A 21,012-nucleotide genomic window follows, 5' to 3' on the forward strand; every position below is an offset into this window, starting at 1 on the left:
TTTATTCAAACCTCTGTATGCATCTGGATTATTTTATTACAAAAATAATCCAAGAAATCTAAATCTGGTGGTTCAGTTTATGAAACTTAACCAGTTCTGAGAATACTCAGGTGCTAAAACTGCTGAAAGTAAGATTTACTATTGATGCAAGGAGTTTGCAAACTGATTAAACATTGGTTGATTTAAAAATGATAAACTGCATCAAGAATGAATCAATTAATGTATGTTTTAGTTAAATCATATCAAGTTACAGATGCTAAAATACTGCAAACTCCAAAATGAAAACTTTCTGGACTGAATCCAACATCAGTATAATAATAAAGTAAACTGGATGATTTTTTAATTAAATTAGTTGTTTCTGAACGTGAACTCCTCTCAGCTGTCATTCCTCCCAAAGCTGAAACATAAAAATTGATACAAAACCATTTATTGCGTTTTGCTTTTTCATGATGTTGATGTGTCAAGTATATAAAAAAGGCACTGCCATTTGTTATTCTAAATACAACTTTCCCAGTCTTGTGCATGCAGTTTAAAATATAAATAAATTTTTTTAATTGTCTTTTCATTTTCTAGATTTTTTTTATTTTTTGCAACTTTTTATTATTAAACATACATTTAATTTTTTTTTTTTTTCAAATATAGAAGTAAGCCTGCAGTCAATACAGGACATCGGCTCTTTGATAAAATAAATCTAAATGAAATAAAGGGAGAACAGTCAAGCGGTAACGCTTTGTTACACATTTCCAAAAAAACAAACAAAAAAAGAACAAAAAGTCCTGGCATCTGAAAAACAAAAAAACAAACTGATTTGCAGACTCTATGAAAAAATAAAAAAAGCATATATAACTCAACGTAAAATACGATAAATGCTTTTGGAATAACAAAGCGTTAAATGCTAATACTGCGCGGAGCTGATTTGGTTTGATTTAACACAAATTACATCACTTTGTTCACACATCAAGTCTCTGTAAAAGGAGAACTTCGGTTTTTCTCAAACATAAAAACCATCAGAAATATCTTTATTTCTCTTAAGCAGATTTCCAACTGAATGAAACACAATGCCACCAGGCAAAACGTGTTAATCCGCCGCTAAAAATAGTCCTCTCTAAATGGCCGCTTGGTGGGAAACACCCCCAGCCAGAGTTCAGCTCGTTTTAAACGTTTTCCTTCTACAAACACATTTCTGACTCCTGAACCAAACGAAGAGTTTGGATCTGGATAAAATTAAACAGAAATACAACTCAACAAACGCAAACAAGAACAAAAAAATGACGATATATCTGAGATGTATGCATGGTCACCAGCCATAACACGTTAACACAGACGGTACTTAAATAATAAAACACCTACAAGTTTTACCTCTGCAGGAAATACGGAAAACAAAAGGAAATAAATTATTTTCTACTCAAGTACTGAGCGATGCATGGCAGTGAAGCTGAGAGATTATATAGAGAAACAAAAACAACGTTTAGAGTTTAATCTGCTTCCACTGGATCTGAAGGGAGTTTCTGAACACACTGATGCAGATTTTCAGTCATTCAGGATTTAATCTTGAGAGTTTTAAATGAATATTTTCATGTAAAATATGAAAAACCAACATTGGAGAGCCTCAGATTCATCTTTCTAACCCCTACACTGCAGCCTGGACTCGTCTCAGGCAGTTTCACAGAAACCTGCATTTTGGGACTGAAGCTGAAACGATTAACCAGATTAATCATGATTAATCGTGATTTAGTGATCGATTAATTGTTAATTGGAGCACAGAGATTCAAAAAATGCAGTTTGCCACAAGAACAACATGCTAAGAGCATTAAATAGGCCAAAATGTAAGCATTTTGCATAAAATAAATGAAAAAGTTTATTTATTTGTAAATCTTTTCTATATGATGGTATTGCATATTGCAAACAAAAACAGAGTAAATTTCTGACAAAAAATTTTAGAAATCTTGCAATTGATCTCAGAAACTTTCCAGAGAAAAAAAGAAAATGTTTTTAAAAAAATCAAAAATTTTCAACTTTTGAAACTCAAATATTCAAATTTTTTTCTATAAAAATTCTGAGCTTTATTTTTTTCCCATCTCTGAAACCCTGACATAGTTTTACCCAAATCTCCTCTAGTCACATTTTTAGCTTGAACTGAATAAAATTCTGTAAAAAGGCAAAAAAAAAAAAAAAAAGTTCTACTTATCAGTTAATAATAATCAACAGATCAGCCCATTACTGTATTGATTTTTTTATCCGATTAATCGTCAGAACAGAAGAAACCGTTTGGATGAAAGTCGAAACGTCTGAGAAAAGTTCAGTTGTTTTCATTTAAAACTCTCAGGAGTTTCTGCACATTTTCAGCCTCTTAAAACAAATTAAAAGTTAAATAAAAACATTTTCTGCTTCCGAGCAAAACCGTCCAGATGATCTGCAAATGTAGAACAATTAAAATATATCAAAATGTTTTTTATCTTTTAGTCGTTTGCAGCAAACTGAGGTAAAAAAAGAACTTTTTTCTAATTATTTTGAGGTCATGTTAGCATGTAGCTTTCATTAACGCAGCAAACCTCTCCGTGTCACAGCTTCGTTCAGAGCAGGAACATCCGCTCCGGTAATCCAGATATCACTGACAAATTCAGATAAATTATTAAAGTCTAAAATTAAAAAAAAAAAAAATCAAGAAAATTTCTGGGTTTCAGAAGTTTAAAATTTTCAAAAAATTTTTTAAACATCTTTATATAAAATTTTTTACGTAAAATATCCAAAAATTTGGAAATTTCAAAATTTTGTAAAGTTGGAAATTTTTTAGTAAAACCTCAGAAATTTTGAGATTACTCCAGTGCTAATCAATTCTGGTCCTCAGGCCCCCGCCCTGCACGTTTTAGGTGTTTCCCTTCTGCCACACACCTGGATGAATATGTGGGTGATTAACAGGCTCCTGCAGCTCCTGATGGTCCTGCAGTCATTTGAATCAGATGCTCTGGAGTCCAGGTGCATCTAAAACATGCAGAGCATGCAAGGAACTGAGAAGCACTGGATTAATCTAATAAATATTCAAGAAAATCAAGAAATATTCTGTTTAAAATGTTGTAAATTTGCTGAAAAAGCAATTTTGAGAATAATTTCTGAAATTCTAGAAAATCTCAGAAGTTTTGAGATTAAATTTTCTAGAAAAAAACGGAGATTATAGAACATGGAAATTTTTAAAGTTAAAAATATTCGACTTTTTTCAAATTTCAATGTCTTTAAACATTAAATGAAGGATATTTTACCAATTACTCAGTTCTTACGTAGATTCTTTAGCTTTTTTTTTTTTTTTTACTCTTACTTTAGTAATTTCTTGGATGGATACTTTTTACTTTTACTTGAGTAAAAATGTCGCGTTACTCTTGGAGAACATTTTGGCTGCTCTGCCTCCTCTGAGTGAAACTCTGTTCTCCACTGCATGTCAGGCCTGCAGCTTCTTTAGCTAATGCTAAAATAGTCCAGGATGAGCCGCCTTGCATTCTTTCACACCTGAATTTAGCGCCGTCCAGTGCAATCGGATCAGCGGGCCGAATGCGGGGAACGTCTGAACGAAGCCGTTTTATCCAAGCAGGAGGAGACTTTGTTAAAGCTCGGAGCAGACCAGAGATAAAATGGCCGCCGGGACATGAAAGAAAACGTTTTTAACTCCAGTCTCTGAGTTTAGATGAAGAGACAATAATAAGAGCTCAGATGGTTCAACTCAGAACGTTTGAACGTGAGTCACATTATCAAGTGCAGGATGCAAAGAAAATACTATGAAATCACAAAAATAAACCCTAAACTGCAAAAACACAAAACATTACCAAGCATTCTGAGTCTAGTTTCTAGTGAAAATCCCTCAGTATTGTTGAAATAAGACAAAACTAACTTACAGTAACTTTTCAGCAAGAAACAGGAGTTTGTTTTAAGTAAATAATTCCTTAATATTGAAGAAAAAGTTCTACTTGTAAATCAAATAATCTGACAGTGGAGGAATAAATTATTCTAGAACAGCTAGAAATAAATTATAACTACAGCGAGCGGCTATAACTGATGCTAAGAGCAAAACTAGAACAGCTAATACCTGTACTTACGACTACTAGTTATAATTTTAAATTTTACTAGATATAATTTATAATTAGAAAAATGTTTTGTTATAAGTAGAACTTAATGAATTATCTACCTCTGATTCTTGCTGAAAAGTTATTTGTCAGTTTTTCTCTTATTTCAGGTGTTCTATGATACCTGCACTAGAAACCAGACTCAAAACACTTGGTGAAATTTAGTTTTTGCAGTGTAATTATTAAAGAAACTGATCTGGATTCACCAGGTTATTTGCACATTTCCTTAATGGAAGTTTATTCAAGATGGAAGCAAAAAGGGATAAATATTAAGACGCAAAATAATAAAGAAAATATATTCTATGACGGCCTCTGCTGATGAAGCAAAGACACACAGATGCAATGGCTGCGTCTGGCCAGCAGGTGGAGGTAAGTACTAATCAGACAATCTCTGGGAAAACTACCCTTCATGGATTGACCAGTTTGTTTTTCACACTTTTTCAACGAATACTTTTTTAGCGACATGCGGCTTAACGAGATCGCCCGACATCCCAACACGCTCCGATCGTCTCCCGTTCACGAGATTTCCTGCATTTTCCTGCAAACCTTCAGATTTAGACGAACTAATCCACTTCCTGCTGCCCTCGCTCACATGACATCATCCCCCTCCTCCTCCGTCGCCTTCAGAGGTCTGGCCTCTTCTAACATCCGCTTCCCCCTCTTCAGCATCACTTCAGCTTAATTCCTTCCTCTACAACATGTGTGTGTCAAACTCAAGGCGCATGGGCCAAATCCGGCACGCTGCAGCTATTTATTTGGCCCTCTAGGTGAGAAGTTTGCAACTTTTAGAACCCAAAAGAAATTATGGAAACTTTTGAGCTCTAAAAATCGACAATTTGCAAAAACAAAAAACTAAGAAATACTGAGATTAATTTCACATATTTTGTGGAAAAACTTGGAAAATTTCTGAGCTAAAAATGTAAACAAAAAAGATTTTTTAAAGAAATTCATTCTTTTTTATATCTACATTACCGCTAATAAACTGCTGTAAAAACCTGTGTTGTTATTTTATCTAATCTTAAATCGTATTATTTTTAGTCAGAGCTATTAGGAGCTGCAGGTTGGACACTCTAGAGGGCCAAATAAATAAACTTTAACAATCTGTGTTTAAATATAACTTTATCAGTTTAATCAAATTAGTTTTATTTGTATAGATCCAGATTCCACCATTGTTAAAAGATATTAAATTTTATGTTGTAGAAATCGAATGGGGAGAAAGCTGAAATCTTTTATGAATTCATAAAAAATCCTAAAAGATTTTTGTCCAGTTTGTAAAGAAAATAGTGTAGAGAAAACTAACAGATGTAGCAAAACATGGAGGCTTTTTTAATTCAATAATTCCTTAATATTGTTATAAAAGTTCTAGTTTCACAGGCAGATTATTTCACTTATAACAAAATATTTCTCCCAAGTCAGAAGTGAAATAAACTTCCAGTGGAACTGGAACTTTTTCATCAATATTTTGGATTTATTTACTTAAAACAAACTAAATGTTGCCAACATGTCAGCTGTAAGTTAGTTTCATTTCATGTTTGTATGTGTTTGCAGTAGAAACTGGACAGAAATACTTGGTAACGTTTAGTGTTTTTGCAGTGTAGGTAGTTTTATTGATAAATTTGTGAGTTTGACGCCGCTGCTCTTCAACATTCTCCGTCTTCCTCTGCTTCACTTCCTCCTGACGTTCTCTCCGTTAAAACCTCGCAGCCAGCCGTCGCTTCTTAAAGATAAAGGAGACGTTTGCTGTAAACTGGTTCGATGGCTGCCTGCGGGTCGTAAAGCTTCGCACGCTTCCTGAAAACGAGCGCGCGCTCCGGCAGCAGCATCGTCGTGTAAACAATACGGACGCACAACGCAGAAACAAGATGTCGGCTGAAAACTCGCAGAGTCGCGGTGCTAACGCCTACGAAGCGCCGGACGTTCGATCGGTTCGAGAATCCCGACTCGAACGCGCCGGCTCCGCTCGTCTCGTCTGAGGTAACTTTACTGATGCGGAAGACGCCATGTTTCATCCGGTCGGCCCGATCCACGGGCCGGTGTCGCCCGTCCGCTCGCCTCCACTGGGGGGCGCCAGTCCGGCGCCGTCCATCGCTGGCTTTGATGCTTTTCCTTCTCGGATGGAGGAGGAAGTCTGTTTCTGTCCGACCCGATGGATGATGGGCTGCATTGGCCGTTTGGTGACCAACTTGCGAGTGTTTCCGAGGTCCGGTCTGGTCCGGCGGTGGAGCACTGCGGGGAGGGGGGGCGGGAGGACCGGCGACCTCCGGCTGGCTTTGAGGAGAACCTGTGGCGGCCCGATGACCTCATATCGTCGATGTGCGATCTGCACCATCTAACCGGGAGAGAAGATCGGGATTTAACCATCAAAACCAGTAAAGTTTAAGTGATAGCTGATTATCAGCTATCAATTTCTTAAAAAGCTGAGTTTTCTCTTATATCATAACATAAAGGTTAAATATTTCATAAATATGTTGACTAAAAAACATTTATTCTGTGTCAGCTGTATTAAATACTGAGTGAGTAAACAGAAAAATCTGGTTTTATCACGTTAATAAACTCAGATATAGATATAAGACAGAAACTTATGATGGAGTATCAGGGCCATAATAATAATAAAAAAAAAAAAAGAGAATAACTAATAGAATAAATTTCGTAACATTAGAATAAAGTTGTAATACGTCAGATTTTATGTTATGTCGCGCTGCTCTGAAGCTTCTTTTCTTATTGAGATGTAATTATCTTGAAATAAGACCATATTTTACAGTAATGACGGTTTGAACGAGGCCATCATAAGTTACAGAAAAACTGAAGTTTTTCCCAGTTCCTGTTAAAATCTGAAGATTGATGTGCTGAAAGCGAAGAGCCAAACAGTCCTGCTGAGGAAACGACACATCTGTGAAAACAGACGGACAGCTGCTGCCTCTAGTGAAACCGCAGAGGAAAACTGACCAGGCTGCACTCAAAAAACTCAAAAAACTAAATAGAATTTGGTCTAATTTAGCGCAAATATCATGGTACGCTTGAAATGAGATAAAACAAACAAGTAATTTATCAGCAACATGTATGGAGGATCAATCACCTGATGATCCTGATTTATAAATGTCCACTCGGTTTGGCTCTAGAACACATAGATCTGTTGTTACATATATCTGTTATTACATATATCTGTTGTTACATAGATCTGTTATTACATATATCTGTTGTTACATAGATCTGTCGTTACATAGATCTGTTATTACATAGATCTGTTATTACATAGATCTGTAATTACATATATCTGTTGTTACATATATCTGTTATTACATAGATCTGTTGTTATCTAAGTAATCTGTCGTTACATAGATCTGTCGTTACATAGATCTGTCGTAACATAGATCTGTCATTACATAGATCTGTTGTTACATAGATCTGTTATTACATAGATCTGTCGTTACATAGATCTGTTATTACATAGATCTAGTTCTTTACGCTCTAATAACATTTTTCTTTTGCATGTTCCACGTGTTTGAACTGAAAAGGGGAAACAAGCTTTATTTACCTGGTTAAATAAAGTAAATATAAAAAATATACAGGACAAAGATTTAAGTCAATAATCCCCAATATTCAAGAAAAAGTTCTAGTTTCACTGGCAGATAATTTCACTGAAAACATTTTTCCAATTTTATAAGAGAAACAATCTGCCAGTGGAACTGGAACTTCTTTTAGTAAGATTTTGTGTTTTTGCAGTGCAGTATACATAAAATGTAAAAAACATAAATAAATGTTCTCGCTGTGTTCTCCAGCATTTAGCAAACAAAAATAATTTTGATAAAACTAACTGACCTAAAACTGATTTAAGTTCAGATAATAACATTTAATTACCCTCAAAAATATTCTAAGTAAAACCAAATAACGTACATAAGTTTGGTTTTACTTAAACCATAAGTACGTAAAATCATACTGTGTGAGCGCAGTGTGTGTGTGTGAGCGCTCACACACACTGAACGTACTCTTGCTCAGTGTTTGTGCTGTAAATTAGTTTGTTTTTGTTTTTAAATGTTGCAGTGAAAGTAAAAGCTGTACCTCCCAAAGCGTGTTCTGTCATGCTCAAACACAGCGACTCGAGGCGATTGTTTATGTCCGGCTCCGTCACTGGAAACTGATGATCTGTGGAAAAAACTGAATGATTTTCACCAAATAAAAACAACATGAAACAATAAATAATGTAGAATTTAGTCCAATCTCCTGATTTCTTCTAGTAAAACTGAGAATTTTGATGCAAAATACCAGAAAAGTTCATAATGTTTTTAAAAATTAATCAATTATTATATTATTTATTACCTTACTTATCAATCACTAATCACTAGCATTATTATGTTTAAAATTGTTATAATATCAATTATCAGCAGCATAAGTCAATAATTCCTGAATATTGATGAAAATGTTTTAGTTCAAATAATTAGTAAATTTTTAAAATCAATATTAAGAAATTATTGTCTTAAATAAACTCCAATCTGTTTCTGAAAAGTTACTTCTAAATTAGTTTTTTTAAAATTTCAAGTGTATTGAGATATTTGCACTAAAAACAACAAAAATACTTGGTAAGATTTTGTGTTTTTACAGTGTATGGGCATTAAAAAATCAGTTGTTTTGTTTTTTAGGCACATTTTAATATTGTGAGCTAATTTTTTAGACTATTTAGAAATAAATCTTACAAATGTTATTAAATTGGGGTTTTTTTAGTTGATGTTTAATTGAAAGTGTAAAAAGTAGAAGCAGCTTAAAAATCTGCTTTTGTTTTATGTTGAAATAAATCTTTTGGTATCATTTCACATATGAAATAAATAAATAAAAGGAAAATGGCTGTCTAATACTGTTTTTTAATACTAAGGATTAAAAGAAATTAAAGCAAGCTCATTTATCTTTCTGAATAAGTTACTTTTATCTTATTTAGACATGTACACTAGAGAACGAGATGAAAAATATTTGGTAAATTTGTTTTTGCAGTGTCAAAGTAAAATTCGCGGCTCTGCTTTCATATTTTTCATTTTCTGATTGGACAGATCAGAGAAATAAACAGAGACGGGGGAAGATGTGTCGCTTCACATCAACTCTGGCTCCGACCCAGCTGCAGCCAGACTGTTATGTGTGCATGACTCTGCAGAGCCGTCAAAGGAGGAGAGGAGGGATGGCAGAAACGGAGCAACAGGAGAAACAAGAGAGAGAGTCAGGAAGGGAAGCCAGGGAGCCCCGTCCTCGTGCACAAAGGCCCTCATTGTGAATCTGACCACTCTTTCCTCCCCTCTCTTCCTCTCTCCCTCCCTCCGCCGCCTTGCTTCCCCGCTCTCTGCTTGCTTTTCTTTTTTTAAATCCGTTTTGTCCTCCTCGTTCTAAAAGGAGGGAGGCCGAGTCGCTGCTATAACCGTCCTCTGTTCCTGTGGGACGGAGGTTACTGCAGGTCACTCCGTCTGGCACAGACAGCCGCTGCGACCCGCAGAAAACACACTGTACACTGTAAAAACACAACCTGGAAAACTACCACTCTGCTGGATGTCCAGTGTAGAGCAGATAAACACACTATACATGTGTTTAATTTCAACTTTGCATTTTGGATGGACTCACAGCTGATATCGCCTCGTAGAAAAATAAAATCTTACCAGGTATTTTTGGTCTGTTTTTTAGTGCAAATATCTTAGTTCATTTCAAATATGAGAAAACTAACTTTCCAGTAACTTTATAGCAAGATATAGGAGTTTGTTTTAGGTCAATAATTCATTAATATGGATAAAAAACTTACTTGTTCACTGGTTGTTAATTTAACTTTTAATTTAGAAAAATGTCACGTTAAAAATAAATAAAACATTAACTTTTTCATCAAGTCAAATTAAGCTCCTATATCTTGCTGAAAAGTTACTTGAAAGTTAATTTTGACTTACTTCAAGTGTAATAAGATATTCGCACTAGGAACTAGACTAAATTAGCTCAGATAAAGGAAAAAATGAAATACAACGTGAATTTGAGTGAGTATTCTTGTTTTTATGTGTCATAAAAACAAAATCTTACCAATTATTTCTGATCTAGTTTTAAGTGCAAATGTCTTAATGCACAAAACTAACTTAAAATTAACTTACCATAAGATATAGAAGCTTATTTCAAGTAAATAATTCCTGTAGATTGCTAAAAAAAAAGTACAAGTACACTTATAAAAAATATATTTTCCCACAGTAAAAGTAAAATAATCTGCCAGTGGGATTAACACTTTTTAAAAATCAATATTAAGGAATTATTTACTTTAAAAAAAACTCCTCTATCTTGTTTAAAGTTTACTTATAAGTTAGCTTAGTCTTTTTTTAAAGTGCACTAAAATATTTCCATTAAAACTGGACCTAAAATACTTGGTAAGATTTAGTTTTTTTGCAGTTTAACAACACGTGTTCCTTTATTTGCTATATGCCAGATTCTGTTTAAGAATAATCCTATCAAAATGGTCAAAAATCAGAAATAAATGAGAATATCCAGTCGACCGAAGTGGAAAAAGTTAATTTTATGCATAATCTAAGCTGGTTTTTAATATAATTTGATTAAAGTAAAAATTAAAAACCAGTCGTTTATCAGTTGTTTGTTTTTAAACCATTGATTGGTTTGATTTTATTCATTATTTTTATGTTTGTTGTGAATCCCTGAAGTTATGGGCCAAGTTAAGTTTGAATAATACAAGAACTAAAGTAGTCACTTCCTCTGAATCTATTAGTCACAGAGTCGGCCATTTTGGCTGCTTTACAGAGGGTTACATAAATCCATAAATGAAATCAACAGAGCGGCAGCTCCTCACCGGCCTGCTGGAACGTAACCATGGTTTGCGGCGTGGTGTGGACGGGCAGCGACCGCGTCCTCTGCACGGAGCTGTGGGTCCGACTCGGCATGCTGTTACTTCCTCCAGGGTTGGCGAACCAGGGGCCCTGAGGAGAAATATTTAACACATTACTGAGCTGATTTAAAACCAGAGCTGGCCAATAAATCAATAACAATACATACTGTGATAAATCCATAAATCAAATAAAAAACAGAGTGGTAGCTCCTCACACATTACCTATCAACAGGTTTTTATAAATCTCTACATTTTATAAATCTCTCAGATAGGTTGGTGGAATCAACTAACTCTCTCACTCTTTGGTTACCTAGCAACAGCCTGCTGGCCAAGAAGCAGTTTTAAGTTCCACCCAATTTAGGTTGCCTGGCAACGACCTGCTGAGTAACTGCAGCAGGTTACTCAGCAGTAACCTGCCTCAAAACTGCTTAAAAATAAAAAAACAACGACGTGGAGAGAAAACTCGATGAAACAGGACAGATCGCTCCACCAGTCTGGTAACATTTCAGATATTTAAAAAAATAGTTATTGATTAGTTGTGATACGTTTTTCAGCCATATTAAAAACACATTAATGGCGTTACGTTCAGACTAACACCACCAGTAAAATAAAACTTATAAAAACTATAGAATCAATAGAAATTATTATAAAAATAATTTTTAAAAGTTAGACCAGATATTTCCAGGCAAAAGCAGATTGTTAATAATTTCTGGTTCCAAAAACAGATTGCTAATCCCAAATTAGTTGCCTTATTTTGTGTACAAATGTCTTAGTACACATGAAATAAAACAAAACTAACTTACAAGCAACATTTTACCAAGATGTAGAAGCTTGTTTTAAGTCAATACTTCTTTAATATTGATGAAAAAGTACTACTTGTAAGTGAATTAATCTGCCAGAAGAACCAGACATTTTTCCCATATTATAAGTTAAATTGTCTTGTTCCAGTGGCAGATTATTTCTTTTAAATAACCAATAGTTTTTAATAAATAATAAGGAATTTTTTTCCTATTTCTTGCTGAAAAGTTACTTGTAAGTTAATACACTTGAAATAAGGCAAAACTAAGATATTTGCACTAGAAAGACCAGATTATTTATCTTGTAACATGAGAAAAAATATCTTCTTATAAGTGAAATAATCAGTCAGTGGAACTAGTACGTCTTAATCAACGTTAAGGAATTATTTACTTAAAACAAGCTCCTATATCTGCTGAAAATATATTTGTAAGTTAGTTTTGTTTTAATTCAAGTGTACTAAGATAAACCAAAATACCTGGTAAGATGTTGTGTTTTTACAGTGTACAGGGAAAATCCTGCTTCCTTCATTTGTTTTACTACTTATTCAGCAAATTGCTGCTTCGCTGCAACATCTGCAGATGAAAAACTTTACTGGTGGAAGCAGGAAACGTTGTTTTCTCCTGATTCTCCTCCCTACATCAGGTAGACCTAATGACGGGTCTGAGAGTAACCTGCATATTATCCAATCCCTCACCGCCCTGCAGCGCCGACGGCCAGCGAAAAACAGGAAATGCCTGTGCACTGTTCTCACTGTATCTGAGCCGCGCTCTCTCTCTCCCCCATATATACGCTGTACCTCGATCGCCCCTCCTCCTCACAGCTACAGTGACTCACAGCTTTCCCTGCCAGCCGACTTTTCTCCCTTTTTCTCTCCTGGCACTTCCACTCCAAAGACAAGAAGGAGGAACTGAGGTATTTCCTGCCATTGTGAGGGATGATGAGTAGAAGGAGGGAGGGGAAAAGGGGAAAGAAAACCGCTCCGCAATGGGTCGGATCAGACCAAAATGAGGCAGAACGGGCCTGAAACCTCCTGGACAGCTCCGCCCGTTTTCAGTGTTGACGCAAAGTCTCTGGTATGTGGAGTGACCTGCCTACGAGCTCCATTCACACACACACACACGCACTACTCATCCTGCTTTTCCTCATCATGGAATAATGACAGAAAAACTATTTCAGGGAGAAGACGTGCTGAGCCCCGGCGGCTGTAACCATCCTGGAATGTCTCGCTGCTCCGTTCGGGAATGTTCCACTTTAACGTCAAAGATACGACTTCAGAACGAAGCAGTTTAACTCTGAAGCTTCTGAAAGTGTCTTTCCCTTTTCACATATACAGAATGCCCATAACTCTGTAATGATCTGCGCCGATCAACCGCCATCTTGGTAGGCAAGCGCAGTGCAAAAGCTAGATGAACCATGGCTTCCAGATCAACAAAAAGAAAATCTGGATTGGGTTTCAGCGTGACGTCACGCCTCCATCTCCCTGCTGGAGGGTAAAAAGCTGCTGGCTAACGAAGACTACCGCTCCCTGACCCCCATCTGAATTCTGCACGTCATCAGGGTCACATGTCTGCATTTTGTGTTTATGCAGTGTAACTAATAACCTGCAGTGTGGAAGATGAAACTGGTGCAAAAATAGAGCCAGCATTAGTCAACGCCATCACTATAGCTAAGCTAACATGAACACAGCCAAAAAAAGCTGAATAATTCCTCCATCCTCCACAGTCCAGTTTGACTTACATGCCGGCCCTGTTTGGGACCGGTTGGGGTGCTGCTGGAGCTGCGGGGTGTGGGTCCCAGCAGCCCCCCGCTGCCCAGTAAACCCAGTCTGGCTCCCGGTAAGCTCCTGGAAGGCATGTGGAACTGGTGGAGGCTGCGCCTGGCGGAGACGCTGCTCCCGACGCAGCTGGTGGTGGGGAGAGAGTTCGACTGACCGAAACGGCTGCAGGACACGAGAAAAGCCCGACAAAAGTCAGAATGAAATCAGAAAAGTTAATAAAGCTACTTAAAAAAAACAACACATGTACTGTCACAAAGAGTGGAAAAAATGGCCCGTTTTGTGAAAACGTACCTCCTCTGAGGCCGGTAACCCGCAATGTCAAGGAGGGTTTTCCTCGGGATCGACCGGAAAAGCCTCTGGACCTGCTGTTTCCATGACAACAGCCTCTTCTTTTGCGTCTCTGTGAAGGACTGCCATGCACACAGAGAGAGAACAAAAAATCAGGAACTAATCAAATCACGTATTTTAGGCTATTTTCTAGTGCAAATATGTTTGCAAACTGGAAATAAGACAAAACTTTTCAGACAGAAGTAGGAGCTTCTGGCTGAAAAGCTCCAATTAAATCAATAAATCCTTAGTTCTAACTGTCAGACAATTTCACTTATAATGTGGGAAAAATGTATTACAAGTTAAATAATCAGATCGAAAACTTTATCATCCAGGCTTTGGTAGAAAGAGAAAAACAATAAATTATACAAATGGAAATTATAGATTTATTGTGCGATTAATCGATTTGTTGCGACAGGCCTGTATGTAAGAGTTGGAGGGAAATACCTCATGGATGAGACATTTATCGATGAGCTGCAGGTAGGAGCTGATGTTGTCCTCATCCGACCGCGACACCAGGAGCTGAGTGCAAACTGAGGGCAGCGAGAAAACAAAACATGAGACAGGGGTGTCCAAACTGCGGCTCGGGGGCTATTTGTGGCCCATGGACTGATTTTTTCTTTCTTAAACTTGGCTAAATATAACAAGCATTTTGAAATAAAGTGACCCAAATACGCCTGTTATTACAGAAAATACACTTATTAAGCCAAGTGAAAAATCTACTACAGTGTATTAAGGCCATTGTAGAAAAAAAGTAGCAAATTTCAGCAAAAACATTCAACATTTTGAAAGTAATAAAAAAAAAAAAACAAGAACATTTCTGAGCTCCAAAAGGCGTAGAAAAAAAAGTATAAAAATTTTAGCTTAATGTCAGAAATTTTCTACAAAAAAATTCTGAGTCTGAGAAACCAAAAATTTGCTAAAGAAAAAAACTTGAAATTTTTAGATTAATATCAGAACTTTTCTACAAAAAATCTTGGAAATTTCTAGAAAATGTCCAAGTTTCCTAGAACAGTTCTGATTTTAATAACATTTCTGAGTTTTTGGCTGAAATGTGCTCCTTTTCCTAATACACTGTTGGATCCACAATAAACATTGGAATATTTTATTTGCTTGATTTTAGCAAATAAACTATCCTGAGGTTGGTTTTTTTGAGTCTACAACTTTAGCCCAGGTGTCTAAAAGTTTGACCTCTGACATAACTCTTCCATCTCCATGTGAAACCACCTGAACAGGTGAATGACGCTCACCTTTCCCCATGACACGGGTGAACTGGCCCGGCAGATCCCCCTCTGCGATGACGCTGCCGCCGGACTCGGCCTCTCCTCCTCCGCCGCCTCCAGGCAGGCCGGAGTCAGAAGCGGAGCTCTTGCTCTGCGGACTCAGCAGGGGGCGCTGCAGAGACGACTCCTCCCCTCCGCTGAAGGCCTTGATGGGAGTCGTGATCATCAGGTGGAGCTCCTGCAGCGGCGTGCGAAGATTCCCGCCCTCCAAGACGTCCTGGAAACAGGAAGCAAACTTTCACCAACCAAACTGGGAGAAATCAGCTTTAAAATAAATAATAACCAGAGGTGAGCAGAGTAGCCAAAACGTCTAGTCAAGTAAGAGTAGCACTACTTCAATACGTTTATCTGAAAAGTAAAAGTAAAAAGTATCCGTCCAACAAATTTCTCAAATTAGAGTAAAAAAAGATTTGGTAAAAAAAAAGAAAAAAACTACTCAAGTACTGAGGAACTGATTAAATTATCGATCATTTAATATTTAAAAATTACATCTTCCTACGGACCAGAATATAAAGTTAAGAGGAAAATTTGCCATTTTAAGGACAAAATCACAATAATTCATATAAGTAACAAAAAATAAAGAACATTTTTGCAAGTTAGTTTCTTTCAAAAAAAATAATAAACTAACAAAAACTGCAGGTGTGTCTGGTGAATTTTTAATTAAAACTTGTTTGTTCACCATTCAGTGGGTAGAAAATCCAGAAATTTTAATCAAATAAGAGAAAAAATATTTCATAATAAAATTACTCAAGCAAAAGTATAAAGGAACGCGTAATAAAAATACTCCTAAAAGTAACTTTTTTCAAAAAAGTAAAATGTAACTGAGTAAATGTAACTAGTTATGACTCCACTCTGATAAAGATGTACATTGTATAGTTGGGGGCGTGGCCAGCGGCAGCTCATTTGAATTTAAAGTGACAGGAGGCTCTGAAACAACTAAAATCTCATTATGCAATAATGAATTTGTGCTCAAAATGTAGTGAAGGTGTTTTATATCTCCCATAACCCTGACCTGTTCAAGGAAGCACAGTGGGTCACCTTTAACTTGTTAAATGAAGTAAAGACATTTGCCTTGAGCCATGTTGCAACAGTGCAGCTGCGAAAGGTTACGCCTGAAATTAGCTTCGTCAACTCAGTCCCTCCTTCTGCCTGACCTTTAATGTTGTTGTTCTGCTTTGAAGAGTTGAGTAAAGAGGAGAGAATGAGCTTCAAATCTGAGCCCAAAACCTTCCCTTCAATGCAAAACAAAATCTTACCCAATATTTACTGTCTAGTTTCTAATGAAAAATTATTAGTTCACTTGAAATAAAACAAAATTAACTTACAAGTAACTTTTCAACAAGATAAAGGAGTTTGTTTTAAGTAAATAAATGCTTAATGTCGATTTAAAAAGAGTACTAAATCCATGGGCAGATTATATAACTTATAAAAGGGACATTGTTCCCAAGTTATAAATAAAACTAGTACATTTTCCATCAATTTTAATTAATTACTGATTTAAAATCAGCTCCTATATCTTGATGAAAAGTTACTTATAAGTTAGTTTTGTCTGATTTCCAGTGAACTAAGATATTTGCATTAGAAATCAGGCCTAAAATCCAGTTTTCTGGATCAGTTCTTCTGTTGTTTGGCCATTTACAGGCATGTCAACGTGAACAAAAAGGTCCTAATTACCAAAATAAAAGTCAAAGGTAGATGACTTTTAATTTCTTGCATGAAAAACCCCAACAGGTTCTGACCTTTTCCAGGCTGCGCAGAAGGTTCTGCCTTTCTTTGAGTTTCTGAATGCTGATTACAATCTTGTGTCGAGCTCCTTTAGTGACTTTCTGCAGAAAAAAAACAGATTAATATTACAAAACATCAAGAAAAAAAAGCAGAAAAATAATATTTTAATTGGTAGCTATGCTTCCTTTATGCTAGCTGCAGCAGCAGGATGATGAGGCAGATATTTAGAGACGTCTCGGTGTGGATATTCATCACATTAGAGTCGGGCAGAAAGAACTGGCAGCACCTGGAGGAAGCGGACTGCTTCCTGGACAGCTGTAGCTGAATTAAATTTAACTGCATCCCGCTTTTAATAATAGATTCCTCAATGCCTTCATCCACAAGGAAAGCAGCTGCTATATTTGTTCGGTGACAGAAGCAACTTTTCAAGTCCGTAGCCAGACAGCATTAATGCTTGGAAGAGATTTTTATTATAGAGAGACAACAGTGAGGAGAATTTGGATGCATTGGGGTCTAAATGAGCAATTCCTGAATGGTGTGGATAAAACTCTGGATTGGATGTCAAATGGCATTAAAACACAGCTTTTTCACAAATAACTACCTTTATCACTGCAAAAACACAAAATATTACCAAGTATTTTTGTCTAGTTTCCAGTGCAAATATCTTAATAAACTTGAAATAAGACAAACCTGACTTACAAGTAACTTTTCAGCAAGATATTAAGTAATTCATTTATAAAAATTCCATGTGGAGATTTTTTTTACATTTGTAACATAGGAAAATTGTCTTGTTATAAGTGAAATAAACTGCCAGTGAAACTAGTACTTAAGGAATTACTGACTTAAAACGAGCTCCTACATCTTGCTGAAAGGTTACTTGTAAGTTAGTTTTGTCGTATTTCAAGTGAACTCAGATATTTGCACTAGAAACTGGACAACTATACAACTATATTTTGTCTTTTTGTCGTGTAAATGTTAAAATTTATTGTTTTTCTGTGCATGTACGAACCTGTGCTTCTAGTTGTTCTTCCGTCAGTGACATCATCTCATCGTAGGTCATTGTGGAGAAAAGCACAGCGTACTTATGGAGACGAAGACTCTTCAGCCATCCAGGAACATCTGTGGAGAAACTGAGTCTGTCAAATCTTTTTCATAGATCTGGAGACATTTCCTAGAACAGATGTCATCGTCAAAGCGTTGATCTCAAAGCAGATTCAAGAAACAGCACAAGTTACCCAAGTCAGAAGGTTAAACAAACTTCAATCATAAGTATCTTATACAAAAAAAGCCCCATGTAAGACTTTAGCAAAAGCTCAGCATATTACAAGTGAGGAAACAAACATAACTTACATGTTTTTTATATTTCTGTTTAACCACCTGAATTTTAGGATGACTGCTATTTCTCAAGATGGCCGCCGCTTTTTAGCCTTTTCAACCAATTACTGCAAAAATTTTGCCTTCAATAAACTTTGTCATATCAACTATGATTATCCTATTGATACAAAATTAAAGTAATATGTAGCAAAATCAGATGCCAAAACTGGAACTGAGGACTTTGCTCTTTGTGAGTCTCAGACCAGTCATCAGCTGGAAGGAGATGAAGATGAGACAAATCGAGAAACTGTTGTTTTAACAATTAGTGTTAGTTTCTGCTAATTTTAATGTATTTAGCTGTTTAGAATTAGCTACTGATAATTTATTTATTTAGTGATCTAATATTAGCTTCTGCAGTTTTTTTATGTGTGTTGCAATTTAGCATTAGCAGAGATAATTTTTTAATTAATTTAACAGTTTAGGATTAGCTTCTGCTGTTTTTAAAGTGCTTAGCAGTTCAGCATTATTTTCCACAATCCCACATGTTCAGTAGGTTAGCGTTAGCTTGCGCTAATTGTTTTTAATGTGTTTTGCAGTTTAGCGTCAATGTAGGTTAAGATTCTACTTTAGCGAATTAATGGTTAGTGAACTAAACCTTTTGGTTAGCTGGGCTGATTTTAGTGAAAACATATTATAAGTATATAATATATGTTTATATATGTATTATATTATCCATTAAAACAATGGCAGCAATTTTGAAAACTATAGCACAAAATCAAGAAAAAATATGTAATTTCTATGGTTCAAAAAAGGCAAAGATCTGACACCAAATACATGCGCCTCATTGGTGATTTTAGTGCAAAAATGGCTGCCATCTTAAATTTTTCAACAGCTAATTTTTATTTTCCAAAAGGCTAGTCTCTGGGAACATCTGAGCCAAATGAGGTTCTTGTATCTTCATGTAAAATTTTCTGATCTACTCACCCCTCATCCCACTGCCGTCCTCATGAAAGGAATTGCGATGCAGACTTGAACTTCCTCCTAAGCCGCCATCATCCAAGTGTTCGCTGCCCCCACTACCCGAAGAGGCGATGCTGCTCTGGGGGGAGAGAGGCGCATGGTCTGGGGCGGGTCCTCTGGACGTCCGAAGGTCCTCTTGGGACAGCCAGACGTGGCCCAGAGGCTGGTTGTTGGGGCCGCTGATGGGGGGCGTAAGGGACACGGAGCGCTTCAGGGGACTGTGCTGCTGACTTCCACCGCCACTTGAAAGAACTGTAGAAGAAAAACATACTCTACGTCAGGGGTGTCAAACTGCAGTCCTCGAGGGCCGGTGTCCTGCAACTTTTAGATGTGCCTCCGCTGCACCACACCTGAATAGTATAATTAGGTCATTAGCAAGGCTTTGGAGAACTGGTCTACACAAGGAGGAGGCAATTAAGCCATTTCATTCCAGTGTTTTGTACCTGTGGCACATCTAAAAACTGCAGGACAGCGGCCCTTGAGGACTGGAGCTTGACACCCCTGCTCTACGTTTACACTCACACGTAAAAATGGCTGCAGACCAATGCACAATTATGCAACCGTACATCTTTGAAAAGCAGAAGTGGAGCTTCATGGACAACCAACAAGAATGCAGCAAGCTGTTTCTGGATGGAAAACCAACAACATTCAAGAACCATTGTGCAGTAAAACCAGCTGACCAAACGTGCTGCAGCTCCACTTTGGTTGCTAGGTAACGGCCTTGGATCGAATGGGGTTGCTAGGTAACAGCTCAGTGCCAAAATTGGGAGGTTTGAGAACGACTTGTTTTCCAGACACCAAAAAACATTGAGTTGTTGCCAAATACAAACGCTTGGGCTGCTTTTAGAAGCAGTTTAGATCTAAACTCTAAACTTCCATACATCTAAATGGAAGCATAAAACTGTGCAAAAAGTGAATTTTGATAATAGGTCCCCTTAAAGATACAATCAACATGCAAGTTTCAGATTGGCAATTTTTAATCTCTGTAGATCCTCCAGATTCAAGGGTGCCGTCTTGTTGACAAATAGTCAAGATGGATTTGGTTTCTTGTTAACAATTATTGTGTTGATTTAGTTTTGGATCATCATCCTAGTGAAAGACCAACTGACGGCCCATTTCTTTAGTTTTCTGGCAGATTTTTATTTATAAGTTTCTGATTGTCTTCAGATTCCATGACACTCAATCAAAAAGCCAACATCCCTGTACTGCATTTCAATGACCCAATCTTACAGTAAACAATGCAGACTTTGTAAGGATCATGTGATTCAAGATGCGGTGAACTGAAAATGAAGCTTACAGCATCACTCACTGTACAATTATGTCAGCTAATAATCATCTGAGCACCAAAATTTAATTCTGAATCACCACTTGGTCCTTTAATAAATAAAAATGAAAACATGACAATGATCTATCATGTCATGATGCAGCAGAACACTGAATTCCTCAGTTTTGCCCAATACTCAGAATGTGAACACATTAAAAAAAGCTTCAGACCTGAACATTCAGAGTCGCATTAAAACAGTTACAAAATCAGCCTTCCAGGCTTAAAGGACTGATGTCCTTTATGCATTAGTTCTAAGACTAATGCATAGAACTAATATCCTATGCATTTATCATTAGAAGGTGATCCAGAAAGCTGCTGCTAAAACCAGGAAGTCAAAGCACAAGACCCAGTTCTAAAGTCCTTTCACCTGGAGCTCAGAGAATAGACTTTTAGATACTGCAGCTGGTTAATAAATCACCGTAGAATTTAGCACCACAATACATTAAAGATTTGCTGTTGTATTAACCTTTCAGACCTGTCAGGTCTTC

The 21,012-nt window shown here is 36.6% G+C and overlaps 1 protein-coding gene and 1 long non-coding RNA gene across 2 annotated transcripts in view; one reads left to right on the plus strand and one right to left on the minus strand.

Annotated features, from left to right (window-relative positions):
* Nucleotides 1–375: 375 nt before the first annotated feature.
* samd4a (sterile alpha motif domain containing 4A) overlaps nt 376–21,012 on the minus strand; it is a 59,958-nt gene continuing 39,321 nt past the window's right edge. Inside the window, exons 4-13 of the mRNA XM_044141438.1 lie at nt 19,165–19,452; nt 17,876–17,985; nt 16,881–16,967; nt 15,109–15,358; nt 14,306–14,391; nt 13,823–13,941; nt 13,492–13,693; nt 10,921–11,047; nt 8,172–8,255; nt 376–6,441 (exon numbers count right to left, since the gene is read on the minus strand). Of these exons, the coding sequence (XP_043997373.1) occupies nt 6,413–6,441; nt 8,172–8,255; nt 10,921–11,047; nt 13,492–13,693; nt 13,823–13,941; nt 14,306–14,391; nt 15,109–15,358; nt 16,881–16,967; nt 17,876–17,985; nt 19,165–19,452 (1,382 nt within the window). The 3' untranslated portion in view covers nt 376–6,412. The remainder of the gene's footprint in view (nt 6,442–8,171; nt 8,256–10,920; nt 11,048–13,491; nt 13,694–13,822; nt 13,942–14,305; nt 14,392–15,108; nt 15,359–16,880; nt 16,968–17,875; nt 17,986–19,164; nt 19,453–21,012) is intronic.
* Nucleotides 11,354–13,321, plus strand: LOC122845267. The gene is made up of 3 exons (XR_006373004.1): nt 11,354–11,453; nt 12,575–12,827; nt 12,931–13,321. It is a non-coding gene; the product is annotated as an uncharacterized LOC122845267 (long non-coding RNA).

The sequence above is a fragment of the Gambusia affinis genome, linkage group LG02, assembly GCF_019740435.1.
Source record: "Gambusia affinis linkage group LG02, SWU_Gaff_1.0, whole genome shotgun sequence".
In the NCBI taxonomy this organism is placed as follows: Eukaryota; Metazoa; Chordata; class Actinopteri; order Cyprinodontiformes; family Poeciliidae; genus Gambusia; species Gambusia affinis.